The following is a 14,622-nucleotide window of genomic DNA, read 5'->3' as shown; positions in this document are numbered from 1 at the left end:
TTTCTTGAGGAGTTGGAGCCACTTGGTGCTTTATCTGCAACACAAACATAAAAGCTAAGGTATGTATCCCACTATGTGGTGCCACTTTTTTGTTTTACAATGAGCTTTTCTATCCAGAGAAAGATCCAATCATAAGCTGCAAATCTTAATGACAATACTGCGGATGTCTATTCATCCTTATTGAGGAAACAAATTTCTTTCATGACCTTGTGAATAAAACATTCAGTCCATGGATCAGTCACAGCACTTTCTAGAAATAAAGACATTCCATTTATATTACACATATCCATGCTCAAGGAGTGAATGCACCGGCAGCTGGAACATTTGAACATACAGTACATTAACCACTTGCCGCCCTGCCACTGCATATATACGTGTGCAGGGCGGCACTGGGACGCAAAAGCACGTTTTAAAACGGGCTCCGCGCTCCCAACGTTTTCGCGGGCAGGGGGCGTGCGTGCTCCCGCTGACCCGCGGGTGACACCATTTGATCCCGGAGGGATCAATCATTCGATTTCAGCCAGTGATGTCTGGCTGAAATCAGATGATTGGTCCCTGTCCTATCCTGTCCTGTGTTGACAGTTACACAGGACAGGATATGATGTCATTCTTCTCTGCCTGGACACATTCCGTTCCAGACAGAGAAGAAGACATACACATTGTGAGTAAAACAGCACATACCCACAGTTAGAACACTCTAGGACACATTTAACCCCGTGATCGCCCCCCCCCCCCAGTTAACCCCTTCATTGCCCTGTCACCAGTGTCATTGATCAGTGAACAGATTTTTACTGATCACTGTATCAGTGTCGCTGGCGACTTCCAATAGTGTTAGCGCCCCTCCCAGATAGCGCCAGTTTGCCCACTAATGCACGGGATTTTTTTTACCAAAAACATGTAGCAGAATACATTTTGGCTTAAATTTATGACTAACTTTGAGTTTACGATATATTTTTTATAGCTGAAAGTAGAAAATATTGTTTTTTTTCAAATTTTTCGTTTTGTTTATAGTGCAAAAAATAAAAAGCGCACAGGTGATAAAATACCACCATAAGAAAGCTCTATTTGTGTGAAAAAAAGGACGTAAATTTCATTAGGGTGCAGCATTGCATGACCGCGCAATTATTATTTGAATTAGTGCAGCGCCAAACAGCAAAAAAAGGCCTGGTCATTAAGGGGGGTAAATCCTCAGGAGCTCAAGTGGTTAAAATGACCTTTTCAATGCCAGAGCCATTCAGACAGGGCAAATGCAACAGAACCAATGTTACGTTGTTCCATAAAATGTGTACGGACCCATTCTGCAATAAAACACCTTACTAGGGAAAGCATGCCGCACATAAAGAACTCATGGTGGATGGTTCCAACTCCCACTAAGATATCCCATGGAGCTGTATGATCTCCCATGTTTGTGTCAGTTTCCTCCAGGTGATCTAGCTTCTCACGTAGTCCAAAAAATACTCCTGGATTATTGTATTAAGGAGATTTGTAGGTCGGCTTCTATGGGCACGGTTGATTATCTACTACAATGACTCTACCTAATTGCTTAACAATTGTTGAGATAAAATATCAGCCACACAGGGAGTGCACTCTTTTCAGCAATTTGTGTGACTCAAAGAATTGGAAAGTGAGATGCCAAATCCCTAAAATTGGAGTTTAGGTGTATCCAATCCCACAGCCCACAATACAACACTCGGACATCCTGATGCCTATTGCTGACCCCTATAGGGATCTTTCTAAATCTGTTGCCTAATAGAATTTTAAAGGTTAAATTAGCTGGCCACCCCCTTGCACCAGGACATTGTCTGTATATGTTAGTAGAGCAATTGTAAAGACTGAAATATGTATAACTGAAATATATTACTAACCTACTAATTGACATATCGGCTTGGATGTCACTCCACTTCCTTAAACTCAATCTTTCCAAAACTGAGCTCTTAGTATTCCCCCCAGCCCGTGCCCCCTCACCGGACTTCTCCATCAAGATCAATAATACAACCATCAGTCCCTCCCCTCATGCCAGTGTACTAGGTGTAATTCTAGACTCCATCTGTCCTTTCAGCCCCAAATCCAATCTCTGTCCAAATTATGTAGACTTCTCCTCCGCAACATCTCCAAGATACGGCCGTTCCTAACCTCGGAAACTACTAAGCAACTTATTCACTCCTTTGTTATCTCTCACCTTGACTATTGTAACTCCCTCCTCATTGGCCGACCTCATCGCAGGCTATCCCCTCTTCAGTCTATCATGAATGCTGCTCCCAGACTCATCCACCTTACTAACCGTTCCATATCTGCCACCACTCTCTGCCAATCCCTCCACTGACCTCCACTCAGTATCCTCCACCCCTCTCTGCCAATCCCTCCACTGGCTTCCCATTGCCCAATGGATAAAATTCAAGCCATTTATAACTCTTCCCCAAATTACATCACCGATCTTGTCTCCAAATATCACCCGAACCGCTCCTCGCACGACCTCCTGCTCTCTAGCTCCCTTGTCTCCTCCTCCCATGCTAGTCTCCAGGACTTCTCCAGAGCCTCCCTCATCCTGTGGAACTCCCTACCCCAATTTATTAGACTATCGCCTACTCTGCTCACTTTTAGGCGATCTCTGAAAACCTATCTCTTCAGGGAAGCCTATCCTGCCCTCTGCTAATAATGGAATCTTCTATTCCTCCTACCAGTCCATCCCCCACAGATATTACCTTTTGTATCACTAGCCCCTCCCTCTTAGATTGTAAACTCCAAGGAGCAGGGCCCTTCTAACCCTCTTTTATTGAACTGTATTGTTGCTGTATTGTCTCCCGTTATATTGTAAAGAGCTGAGCAAACTGTTGGCGCCATAAATCCTGTATAATAATAATATTTCTTAAAATAACAATCATACTTACCTGCCTTATGCCATGGTATTACACAGTGCAGCCTGAATCTCTTCTTCTTGGGTCCCCCACTCAAGTTCAATGTTCCTTCTCTTCTGCGTGTGCCACCATAGCAAGCCAACTGCTATAGGGGTGCACATGGAAGCTCACTCCCAAGCCAGGCTGTGTGCGTCCATAGATACAAACAGTGAAGCCCAGCCCTGCCACTGCACCCTTCTCACAAGATTTGATTGACAGCAGCAGGAGCCAATAGTTCCTGCTGCTGCCTCTGCGTCCTGTGAAAGCAGGGAGAGAGGAGAAGGCCATTACAGATGGGCACAGTGCTGGATTGAGTGTGGACTCCGGTAACTATTTGTTGGGGGGGGCGCGTTAGAAATACTGGGACATTTTTTACCTTAATGCAGAGAACGCATTAAGGTAAAAAATGTTATGCCTTTACAACCACTTTAAAAATCTAATTGTTTTTTTTCTACAGCCATCTGGTAGCCTTATTGCTGACTGCAGGCATGACTGGGGCTATTCTTATGTGCACCAACGCTACAAATGGGCCTCAACGCTACAAATGGGCCCCAACGCTAGCTGGCTTAGGAGTTAGGATTAAAGCCTGTCCTATTACAGCTGCTACACAGAGTCCTTCAGCTATTGCTTATGCTAAAGGTACCTCTCAGGGGAGATTGCACCCTGCCCTAGCCATTCTCTTAGAGTGCGCTATAGACTAGCTTTAGTATTTGCTGCACTTCACAGCTAAACATACAAGTAGAACATGGTCCTTCTCAGTTTGTAGTGCACTCTGCAAAACAGCCAAGAACCTGTGCATATTGCAGGACCCCAGCATGTTGGGTCAATAAACACTTTAAACAGTGAGTGGGAGGGCCATTTGTACTTTGATTTGAATTATTTAAATTACTTAATTAGCAATATAAATTGTACTACTGTTGTTTGCCTTTCATGTCTGCAAAAACTGTGTAAAATTTCAATTGTAGTAAGGTATGTATAAAAGAGTCATATCTGCCTTCAGGTCTTGCCAAGTCACCAGTAAAGAGTTCTTTGAGGAAGACTGTATGGATGAATAAGTGTGTGTGTCATTGGATGAGTCATGGCCGTCTGTCTTCAGAGATTACACCTTTGCATTCCAATAGTCTTCATCTGTTGCACAGATCTGGTCCACCTAGAACAGTGGTGGGCAACCTTTTTTTTCAACTGAGCCAAATCTCACCAAAACCACGATTGAAATTTATTTTGAGAGCCACATTTTTAAACTGAAAATACATCCCCCATATAGTAATTCATCCCCCATATAGTAATTCATCCCCCATATAGTAATTCATCCCCCATATAGTAATTCATCCCCCATAGTAATTCATCCCCCATATAGTAATTCATCCCCCATATAGTAATTCATCCCCCATAGTAATTCATCCCCCACATAGTAATTCATCCCCCCTATAGTAATTCATCCCCCCTATAGTAATTCATCCCCCCTATAGTAATTCATCCCCCATATAGTAATCCATTCCCCATATTGTGTCAATTCACTTACCTTTGCTCCGCGCGTTCCTCTCGCCGTGTTCCCGCGCCGTTCCGGTCTTCAGGGCGGACTGTGAGAGGAGAGGAGTTCGTCACGCTGCCCCGCCTACATCCTGACAGCCAATGTTTGCCACGCTCCGCGGGCCGGATTAAAAGGTCCGCCGGGCCGTATGCGGGCCGTAGTTTGCCCATTGCTGGGCTAGCTGCAGAGTCCTGACTTTTGGGGCGGCCGCCCGAGAGGAGGGAGGGGAGTGGGCGCCCGGCACACAGAAGAGCCGCATTAATGTGTGTAACGAGCCGCATGTGGCTCGCGAGCCGCGGCTTGCCGAACACTGACCTAGAACAATCCTATAGTACTAACTTCTTGTCCTATGGATGCCAGGCCAACAAAGAGCTATTTGACTGACTGGCAAGATTATGTGGGTGGCACAGCACGATTTCCATATTGGGGTTCAGGGTACAAAGTCCTTGTATGGGTATATTTTCTGTAGAATGCTCTTTGGCCTCTCCCCTTAGTCTTCTTGGCTACAGATGATATATCAAGAGCTCAAGGTTCCAAACAGCATAGCCTTGATGATCTCAGAAACTTAAACCCCTCCACCTTGACAAAGCAATGTCTCCTGCACCAACAATAAAAAAAGAGTGTAGGTGCAAGACATGGAAATGAAGATTCTCTGGGGAATTGCTGCCTTGATGTTCCACACTAAGCACTATACAAGTCCAGGAACATATCGGAAAACAATGGTTGCCATTTAAAGTGTTTGGGTCATGAGCCTCATGAAAGTTGAGTTAAGCATGTTCCACAAGGAGAATGCTCAGGGCACACCAAAAACAATATATCTCAGTTAGCCTGGGAAAAACTGGGAACATTGGGCCAACCTTTCCAGTTTCCCCTGCAACTCTTACAAGATTAATTGAACGACTCTTGATGCAGAGACTCTTGGTGCAGATCATGACGTTTGTATTTTGGCTTCTCTGTTCTGGTGTATACTGAAGCTAGTGGGGTTTGAACAAGCTGCACTGTTAGTTTGTGCAAAGTCCATATTTTGTTGCCAAAGGAAAAATGTAATTATATAAATCGGACTGAAAACGTACCTCATTCCTCATCTATCATATAAAGAGCCATAAAAAACTAAATGGGACTTTACTGGTACAGAAAGTGGACAACATCATATTGTATAAAACATGTTTATTGAAACATATCTTCCAAAAATTTACCATAAAAACAGTATTTTAGCTAATCAGCCCAATATATCAAAGCATTGTATGATATGACATCAAAGTACTCCAGAGGTCGACGCTTTTCTTTCTTTAAAGAAAAAATGTAATAAAAGACCCTGTAAAACAGACAACCAATGCTTACTGTACTTGTCCTACTAAATGTGTCTCAGATCTTCACTATCCTGTAGTATTATGCTGGCTGAAATATTGTCAGCCATGTACTGTAGTTCCATCTGATGCTGTACATCATTATTATTATTATACAGTATTTATATAGCGCCAATGGTTCGCTCAGCGCTGTACATTACAAAGGGGGACAGAACATGTGACAGAACAATACCAATACAATGCAAAACATGAGGGGATTGAGGGCCCTGCTCCTTGGAGCTTACAATCTAGGAGGGAGGGGATGGTGGCACAGGAGGAGATAGCTGTGGGGGATGGAGTGGTAGGAAGAGTGGAGGAGGTGGGCAAGTTAGGGGGGGTGGGGTAGGCTTCCCTGAAGAGATGGGTTTTCAGGGTGCGCCGAGAGGAGAGTAGGTGATAATCTGATGGGTTGGGGCAGGGAGTTCCAGAGGATTGGTGACACCCTGGAGAAGTCCTGGAGGTGGGCATGGATATTAGGAGGTCTTGTGAGGAGCGGAGTGTGCGTGCTGGGCGGTACTTGGATATTAGGTCAGTGATGTAGTACGGGGCAGTATGGTGGACAGCTTTGTACGTCAGTGTTTAGGATTTTGAATTTGATCCGTTGCGCAATCGGAAGCCAGTGGAGGGATTGGCAGAGGGGGGTGGCGGAGATGGAGCGGTTGGAAAGGTGAATGAGTCTGGCAGCCGTATTCAGGATCGAATGAAGCGGGGATAGCCAGCGGCGAGGCAGGCCAGTGAGGAGGGAGTTGCAGTAGTCGAGTCGTGATATGATGAGGGAGTGGATGAGCTGTTTAGTGGTTTCTGGGGTTAGGAACGCGCGGATTTTGGCGATGTTGCAGAGGTGGAGTCTGCACGAGTTTGTTAAAGATTGGACTTGGGGCTGAAAGGATAGGTTGGAGTCCAGAATGACACCAAGTACTCTGGCCTGCTGGGCGGGTTTGATATTGGCATTGTTGGATGTGATGGAGAAGTCAATGGGGGGGGGGGGTGTCCGGGCTGGGGGGAAGACAAGAAACTCAGTTTTGGAGAGGTTCAGTTTAAGGAAGTGGAACGACATCCAGTCTGATATGTCGCTCAGTAGGTGTGTGATTCGGGCGGAGACCTAGGGGGTGAGTTGGCCAAGGGAGGAGGTGTAGATGGAGAAGAGAAGGAGAGAAGGGGCCCGAGGACAGAGCCTTGAGGGACCCCAACAGAGAGGGGGAGTGAGGGGGAGGTGGTAGCATTATAGGTAATGCTGAAAGACAAAGTATCAGTCTAGCAGCCAATGGATGAAACCACAGTTAGCACTTATGGAAGTGTGTTGGATGCTAAATAATAATGGCCAGCGTGGATTTTCAAGACTGAGAGGATCAAAGGCAAAAGTGGCAGAACAGGTCTTACTAATCCTTTTTGCAGGGTCATTTTTTTTTCTTTAGGTAACAGAGTTACTTTAACCCCATTTTTACAGTGTTTAGACTTTGTGAATGTCATGCCAAGAAAAGGTGATTGCGGTATGCACCCCTAGCATTATTTGTCCCAACGTCTGTCATTGTCACTTTTGCCAAACAGCTTGGTATGCATGAAATGTGAACAAAATTACATATAAAGGCATGTGAAATGAAGAAAAGGCATTCATATGAAACTGTTTTAGTGCTACCCTCTTGAGAGCTGCTGGTTTGGGGACCCCGTTATTTCCTGCGTAGACAGGCAATACGTATTTTCCAACTTGTATCCAGACACAAGAAACAGTCCATGGACTTGTTTTTTTGAATTTATTAGGGAATTCAACTTGCATAAGGTAAAGGTGTTGTGAGATGTGCAACTCGATGGAATAAATAGCAAAATGGGACAATTTCCTTCTCTAGGATAACTGCAAAAATGAGATATTTGAGAACTGCTTTCATCCCTTCTGCTGGGCTGGTTCTTATGCAGGCTGTCCTTCACCGATGAACTGTAGGGCACTGGCACTTTCCTGCTTCCCCCAACTTCCAGCCTGGAGGCAGAACCCTTCTTCTCCGGTGCCCCCTCCCAGGCTACACAGCAGCACCTCAACCATCCGTCTCCCACCCAACTTCCCTTGCTGGCCAGGCTCTGTCATATTTATAGGCTGGTCTGCCACACTGCCAGGCCTCCTGCCTGGGATTGGTCAGACTTCTATAAATATATACAGATCAGCCCCTCCTCACCTCTGCCTACTGACTTCTAGAAGCTTCCCCAAGCTACTAGAGTAGGGGGAGATACCAGAGGACTGACCTATAAAACCCTCCAACTTAACCTGATATAACTCTAAACCCAGGCTTCTAGCAAGCCTCTAACTACACTCAACAACTATGTACACTAGAGGGCGCTACACTGTTATTACATTACTATTGCATATAGATATCAGAATAATTTCTGTTATATTATGGTACATTTATCATGACATATAGACATCAGAATAAAATATTTTTAGGGCAGTGGTCTTTTAATGTGATCTTTCCAAAATTACATTAAAGCTTTATAAGAAAAAAGGAGAGGATTGGGGGTAATGCTTACTTTTCCCGTGCAACATGCAATTTTCTGACTACAGGTGCATTTTAAAGTGGCATTAAACGCAAAGCCAAAATATAATAAATTGCAGCTTAGCAATTCTTCAGCCCCATTCACATGGGGTGATTAGTTGTGTGACCCATGCAGTGCCTTGTGTTACCAGCACAGGGATGCACAGGTGTTACATGGATCCCCTTACTGACAGTCCCATAGATGTGTACTGGGACATAGGCTGCAGGGACACAGCCATAGTGTCCCAATGTGACATCCATGAGGGTGCAGGGTATATGGCCCTGGTGCACAGATGTCACATTGAGATAGAGAAGCTGTGCGTATGCAGCCACGTTTCCCAATAGACCTCTATGGGACTGCCGACATGGGGATGCACATAACGCCTGTGCATCCCTGTGCCGGTAAAAGACAGGGCCTACAATGTGGTGGCTGCATTCATTTTCTTTTTAGGCTTTTTTTCTTTTATTTTCACCTGGTGATCTAGCCAATATGTTTATGCTGTTACACAGTTAATATTTATGTTAATGTACATGAGAATTCATATAGTTTATTCTTTGTACCATTTCCTATGGATATTTCTATAGTTAGTTATATGCTGCCATCCAGTGGCCTTATTTGGTAATGCACTTGTTTTTCATATTACCTCCCTGAGATCTATGACACAATTCCTTTGCATATGAAGCTCCTCCCTTCTTTTTGAGTACAGCACTTCCTGTGTCATGGATGCAGCTAACAGACCACATGTAACAGGGACACATGTATTCTGCATGGTACGCTACAGAAAGTATTATCTTTTGACCGCATAATACTGGAAACCATTCATTCTGCTGTATCCTGTTGTCACATGTACAGAATAAAGCAACTTCTGGATGAACACAGTATTGGTGTGTTCAAGCTATCTGATAAGGATTGTCCACAGTGATTATATCTGCTTATACAGGCTAGGCCAGGGGTGGGCAAACATTTTGACTTGAGGGCCGCAATGGGTTCATATATTGGACCCGGGGGCCGGACCAAGAGTAGATGAATGATGTGTATGTGTCATCCATAGTAAGTATAGTAATATTCCCCAATAGTAAGCATAGTAATTAATCCCCCATATAGTAATTCATCCCTCATATAGTAATTCATCCCCCCTATAGTAATTCATCCCCCCTATAGTAATTCATCCCCCCTATAGTAATTCATCCCCCATATTAATTCATCCCCCATATTCATCCCTCATATAGTATTTCATCCCCCACAGTACTATTCCCCCCCAAGTAGTAAGCCAAGTCCCCCCTGTGTCAATTCACTTACCTTTGCTCCGCGCGTTCCTCTCGCCGTCTTCCCGCGCCATTCCGGTCTTCAGGGCGGACTGTGAGAGGAAGGGGGCTAGTCATGATTTCCACCAGAATTCCCTCTTCCCTTGTCTGGCCCTGGATGTGAGGGATTACTCACTATTCCTCTCCTGCAAGCTTGTTGGATAGGTGGCTGCCTTCAGGCCTTCTGCTGGGCTGGCTCCTTCCCTGGCCCTACAGGTGGTCCTTTCTCAGGGAGGTTAAGTGATCCTCCTTTCCAGATCCAGCCTGTAGGTACGCCACCCAAACTCTTTCTGCTGAGCAGGCTCAGTCACACTTAAGGGCTGCCTTGGCCCCATTTCAAACCTCCTGTTTGGGGATTGGCCAAAATCCCTTAAGTGTGCAGTTCAGCCCCTCCTCACCCCCACCCACCGAGTTCTAGGGACTTCTCCAAGACTAGCTAGCTCCCCCTGGCTAACTAAAGGGGCACTACATGTATCTGTTCATAACTTTTCTCTGTCATTGGCTGAGCAGTATTTCATGCATTTTTTATTCATTGTTTCATGTGATATTGTGTTTTGTTATATCCCGAGTTTCTTTTTTTATTCATTATTACACCAACTGGTATTGTTATGTATGGATAACATGATATTGTTGGTCTGTATTGTTCTGAGCTATCTCTGTGTTATGCCTTACTGGGCAAATTTCCTTTTTTTTTTGTGTGTCTTCATTGTTAACATACAAAAAAAAAAAAGTTTAATAAAATAGCCCTTTAAAAAAAAAATAATAAGCTGCAATATATTAAACTTTTGTTTTTGAGTTTAATGCTGCTGTAATATGAAAGAGCTGTGAGATGTATAGTAAGAAGACTGTTTATCGCCCCATAGATGGCATCAGCTAGCGACCCGCGCCAACCCCAGAAAGATGCCGCCGACCAGAGCTTCGATTACATGTTCAAGCTCCTGATTATCGGAAATAGCAGTGTGGGAAAGACGTCTTTTCTCTTTCGCTATGCGGATGACTCCTTCACTTCAGCCTTCGTCAGCACGGTGGGGATAGACTTCAAAGTCAAGACCGTATACAGAAACGAGAAGAGAGTGAAACTGCAAATCTGGGTAGGAAAATCTAAGGTTTCCAACAGATGATCTTTATGTTCTGTAAACTTATTGTCTGTTTACCACAATGTATTGTTTATGACACAGTCTAACCTTAACGTTGCCTTTTGGGATCAGAGGGTAGGCCTTCAAGATTTTCCGTTGCTTTGCCAGTTGGTGTCTTTGAATGGTTAACTTATGGAAGATCAACTACAGTAGGCACTTTTTTTTTTTAGTTTTGTACAGGGGCGGACTGACCATTTGGAAACACGGGCACTGCCCGAGGGCCCGTGGTCAGTAGGGGGCCCCATGAGATGCCCCTGGTACCTTTTTCATAGGCTTTTTTGAGTTTGGGCAAGGGCACAGGGGCCTCATGATCCCCTATTGCCCAGGGGCCCCATGAGTTGTCAGTCCGCCCCTGCCTGGTACCTTTTTCATAGGCTTTTTTGAGTTTGGGCAAGGACACAGGGGCCCCATGATCCCCTATTGCCCGGGGGCCCCATGAGTTGTCAGTCCGCACCTGCCTGGTACCTTTTTCATAGGCTTTTTTGAGTTTGGGCAAGGACATGGGCCCCATGATCCCCTATTGCCCGGGGGCCCCATGAGTTGTCAGTCCGTCCCTGCCTGGTACCTTTTTCATAGGCTTTTTTGAGTTTGGGCAAGGACACAGGCCTCATGATCCCCTATTGCCCGGGGGCCCCATGAGTTGTCAGTCCGACCCCTGGTTTTGTATAGACTTGGGAAAGGTTAGAACCCAAGTCTGTTTTTTTTATTGCTGTGCATGTGCCCATTTGAAAATTTCTCCCCAAGCAGTAAGATGGAGTTCCCCTTGGAGAAGCACAGCATATTGCATGTTTAGCTGCCCTGTCTGCATCACCGTGGGATTTAGCCATAAATCCATTCTGTTAACATGACATTTCCTCCGGCTGCTTTTTGTTTGGAACTTAAACCTCATTCTCCTAAATGTCTAATAGCTGCGATGCTTGGCTGTGTGAGTCAGCGCCTGCAGCATCATCAGTCTGCGTCATCCTCGTCTAATTGATTACTAATCTTAATACTTCGCTCACAATCATCATAGCAATATATAGACGTTTATAGGAAGAATGTGGTCATAAAAGAGTAAAAGTGTTTATATCGATCCCCCTTCTGATTGTCTGTCATTGTAGATTTTGTCTCTTCTTCCCATAAACCTTTCTAGAATACCATGCTGGCCACACACATGGCAACTTTGGGCCAATATCATCTACTTTTAAGCAACTATCAATCACAAAGAAAAAATCAAATTGATCAAGGATACTTAATATCACTTCAGGATGTTTGTACAAATTGTTAGTTATTATTATACAGGATTTATTTATTATTATTATACAGGATTTATATATTATTATTATACAGGATTTATATATTATTATTATTATACAGGATTTATATGGCGCCAACAGTTTGCTCAGCGCTTTACAATATAAAGGGAGACAATACAGCAACAATACAGTTCAATACAAGAGGGATTCGAGGGCCCTGATCCTTGGAGCTTACAATCTAGGAGGGAGGGGCTAGTGGTACAAAAGGTAGTAACTGTAGGGGATGGACTGGTTGGAAGAGTAGAAGATTCCATTATTTGTGTTTATATCGATCCCCCTTCTGATTGTCTGTCACTGTAGATTTTGTCTCTTCTTCCCATAAACCTTTCTAGAATACCATGCTGGCCACACACATGGCAACCTTTGGCCAATATCATCTACTTTTAAGCAACTATCAATCACAAAAAAATAATCAAATTGATCAAGGATACTTAATATCACTTCAGGATGTTTGTACAAACTGTTAGTTATTTTTTTTATTATTATTATACAGGATTTATTTAGCGCCAACAGTTTGCTCAGCGCTTTACAATATAACGGGAGATGATACAGCAACAATACAGTTCAATACAAGAGGGATAGGAAGGCCCTGGTCCTTGGAGCTTACAATCTAGGAGGGAGGGGCCAGTGGTACAAAATTATTATAGTAGGTTGCAGTCACTGGCTGTGCCATTTTTGCAATTAAACGTTGGTTGAAAGTGCCTGAAATTTGTCAGCATAGATTTCTGTTGACCTACAGCCATCAGATTAACATGAAGGTTCAGGCTCTGCTTATACAAACTTTTTCTTTGCAATGGAACTGCATGAACTAGAAGGAAGGCAGAAGCAACTATGAATGATCTCAGAAATGTCTCAAACTGATCTCAAATGCTGTGGGGGGGGGGGGGGGGATGTCCTCTTTTTTTTGTGGGACTTTAACGGCACAATTTACTTGTATGATAAATTTCAATTCAAAAGAGATTTTTTATAAAAACAGTATGAAATTTTATTTTTACAATCTTCAAAAATAAATAAGCTACAATACATATTGCGGCGGTGTCATCAGAGATGGTATTGCAAATCTAATCATGGATCATGCATGGTTCGCACTTGGCGCGTTTCCAGATCAACTAAAATCTCTTGTTCAGAAGTGCTCAAGAAGGCATGACGTATGATTCCATGTGAGGTAAAAACCGCCAGGAAATATTAAAAACAAATTGTTATGTGAACACAGCCACAGATTTCTCATATATCTCGGGAAAAAAGGATGAAACAAAAATTAATAAAGAAAAAACTGAGACCAGTGGATGGAAAATACCGCCCAAACACCTCCTGAAGGGGCCCCGCCCCAAATGCACCCTCAACAAGATTACCTGCTGGTTGGTACTGATAGGGCTGTGTATGAGTGTGAAGCGATGACCACAAGGAATTTGCGTGAGAAAGTATTGATGACCTGATAAAAATCAGGATTGACATGTGAAAGACCGCCCAATATGGGGCAATATACCAGGTCTATCCCAAGAAGCATGCAAAGCTAAGTGCACATGAAGGCAATTTTTCCCTTTTGGCACTTGCCAGTAATATCATACATCTAAAAACCTGGTACCCAACTTTTGCACTTGTGTGGCTATTGGGGTTCCAGCAGACAGTAGTCTTACTTAGATACTTAGACCGGTGAAGGAAAAGTATTCTTTAGACTGTTTTCTACCAGTTACGTGACTTGGTTTATTTATTTATTTTTTTACATTGTCTTCTTTCTCTTTTCATGGTTTTATGGGTCTTGCTGAGAGTTATGCCAAATGTGCCAAAAGTAATTTTTGGGGACTGTTGGGAGTACAGATGTAGAAGCACTGATTTATAATGGAGTTGAAATAGCAGTGATCTCTAGTAAGTATAATACCCTCCTAGCTAGATTGCTAACATTTTTTGACAAATGTAGCTTTTGGTTTCCCTTTTGCTGTTCTGTGTTCTGCTGGTTGCAGGCTCTGCTGCATTCCCCTGGATTCTGGCAGGTTCAAGAATTTAGTGGGTGGAGGAGGCAAATCCTCACCTGCATATTCAAGCAGCCTGTAGAAGAGACCCAGCTTGAGGGCTGTGCCCTTTGGGCACCTAGTTGAATATTAGAGGAGGCCATCTTGGTTCTAGCTCCAGTTAGAGCTAGGGGAGCCACGTCCAGAGCTCCTGAATGCAGTTGAAGGAAGTCCACAGAGGATCTGATCTGGAGACACAAAGTACAGAAGCTGTCTGGTATAGCAGGAAAGCATTCAAGTACCCAAGGCCGAGTGAATACAAGCCTAGAGATCCCAGAGATTGACCTTGCTACCTTTTTTGAGAGCTCACTCCAGTTGCTGACTCAGGGTTTACCTTTGCAAAGGGGTTGCCTAAGTTGTAGTTCACTATGCATTGAATTCAAGAGGGTGGTTGCATCCTGAAGAGGCAGCTCAGTTAGAAGTGTCCCTCATTATCTCTCTATTAGTTTGGGGTATCCCAAGGATCATCTGCACCCCATCCAAGTTTTGTCAGCAAATAAACTGCAAAAAGACATGCATGGCCTGTTTTTCTGACTTGAGTGACTGTGAACTACTGTGTGCCTGGCTGCCACACGTCTTACAGGTAA

General features: G+C 44.0%; 1 protein-coding gene across 1 annotated transcript in view; it reads left to right on the top strand.

The window, feature by feature from the left end:
• RAB3D (RAB3D, member RAS oncogene family) overlaps positions 1-14,622 on the top strand; it is a 46,454-nt gene that overhangs the window by 16,073 nt on the left and 15,759 nt on the right. Inside the window, exon 2 of the mRNA XM_089688832.1 lies at positions 10,459-10,686. Within this exon, the coding sequence (XP_089544958.1) occupies positions 10,459-10,686 (228 nt within the window). The remainder of the gene's footprint in view (positions 1-10,458; positions 10,687-14,622) is intronic.

The sequence above is a fragment of the Staurois parvus genome, unplaced genomic scaffold (assembly GCF_062004578.1).
Source record: "Staurois parvus isolate SC_StPar_1 unplaced genomic scaffold, SC_StPar_1.0 ptg000456l, whole genome shotgun sequence".
NCBI classification, from domain to species: Eukaryota; Metazoa; Chordata; class Amphibia; order Anura; family Ranidae; genus Staurois; species Staurois parvus.
This window is presented reverse-complemented; position numbering and strand designations above follow the sequence as displayed.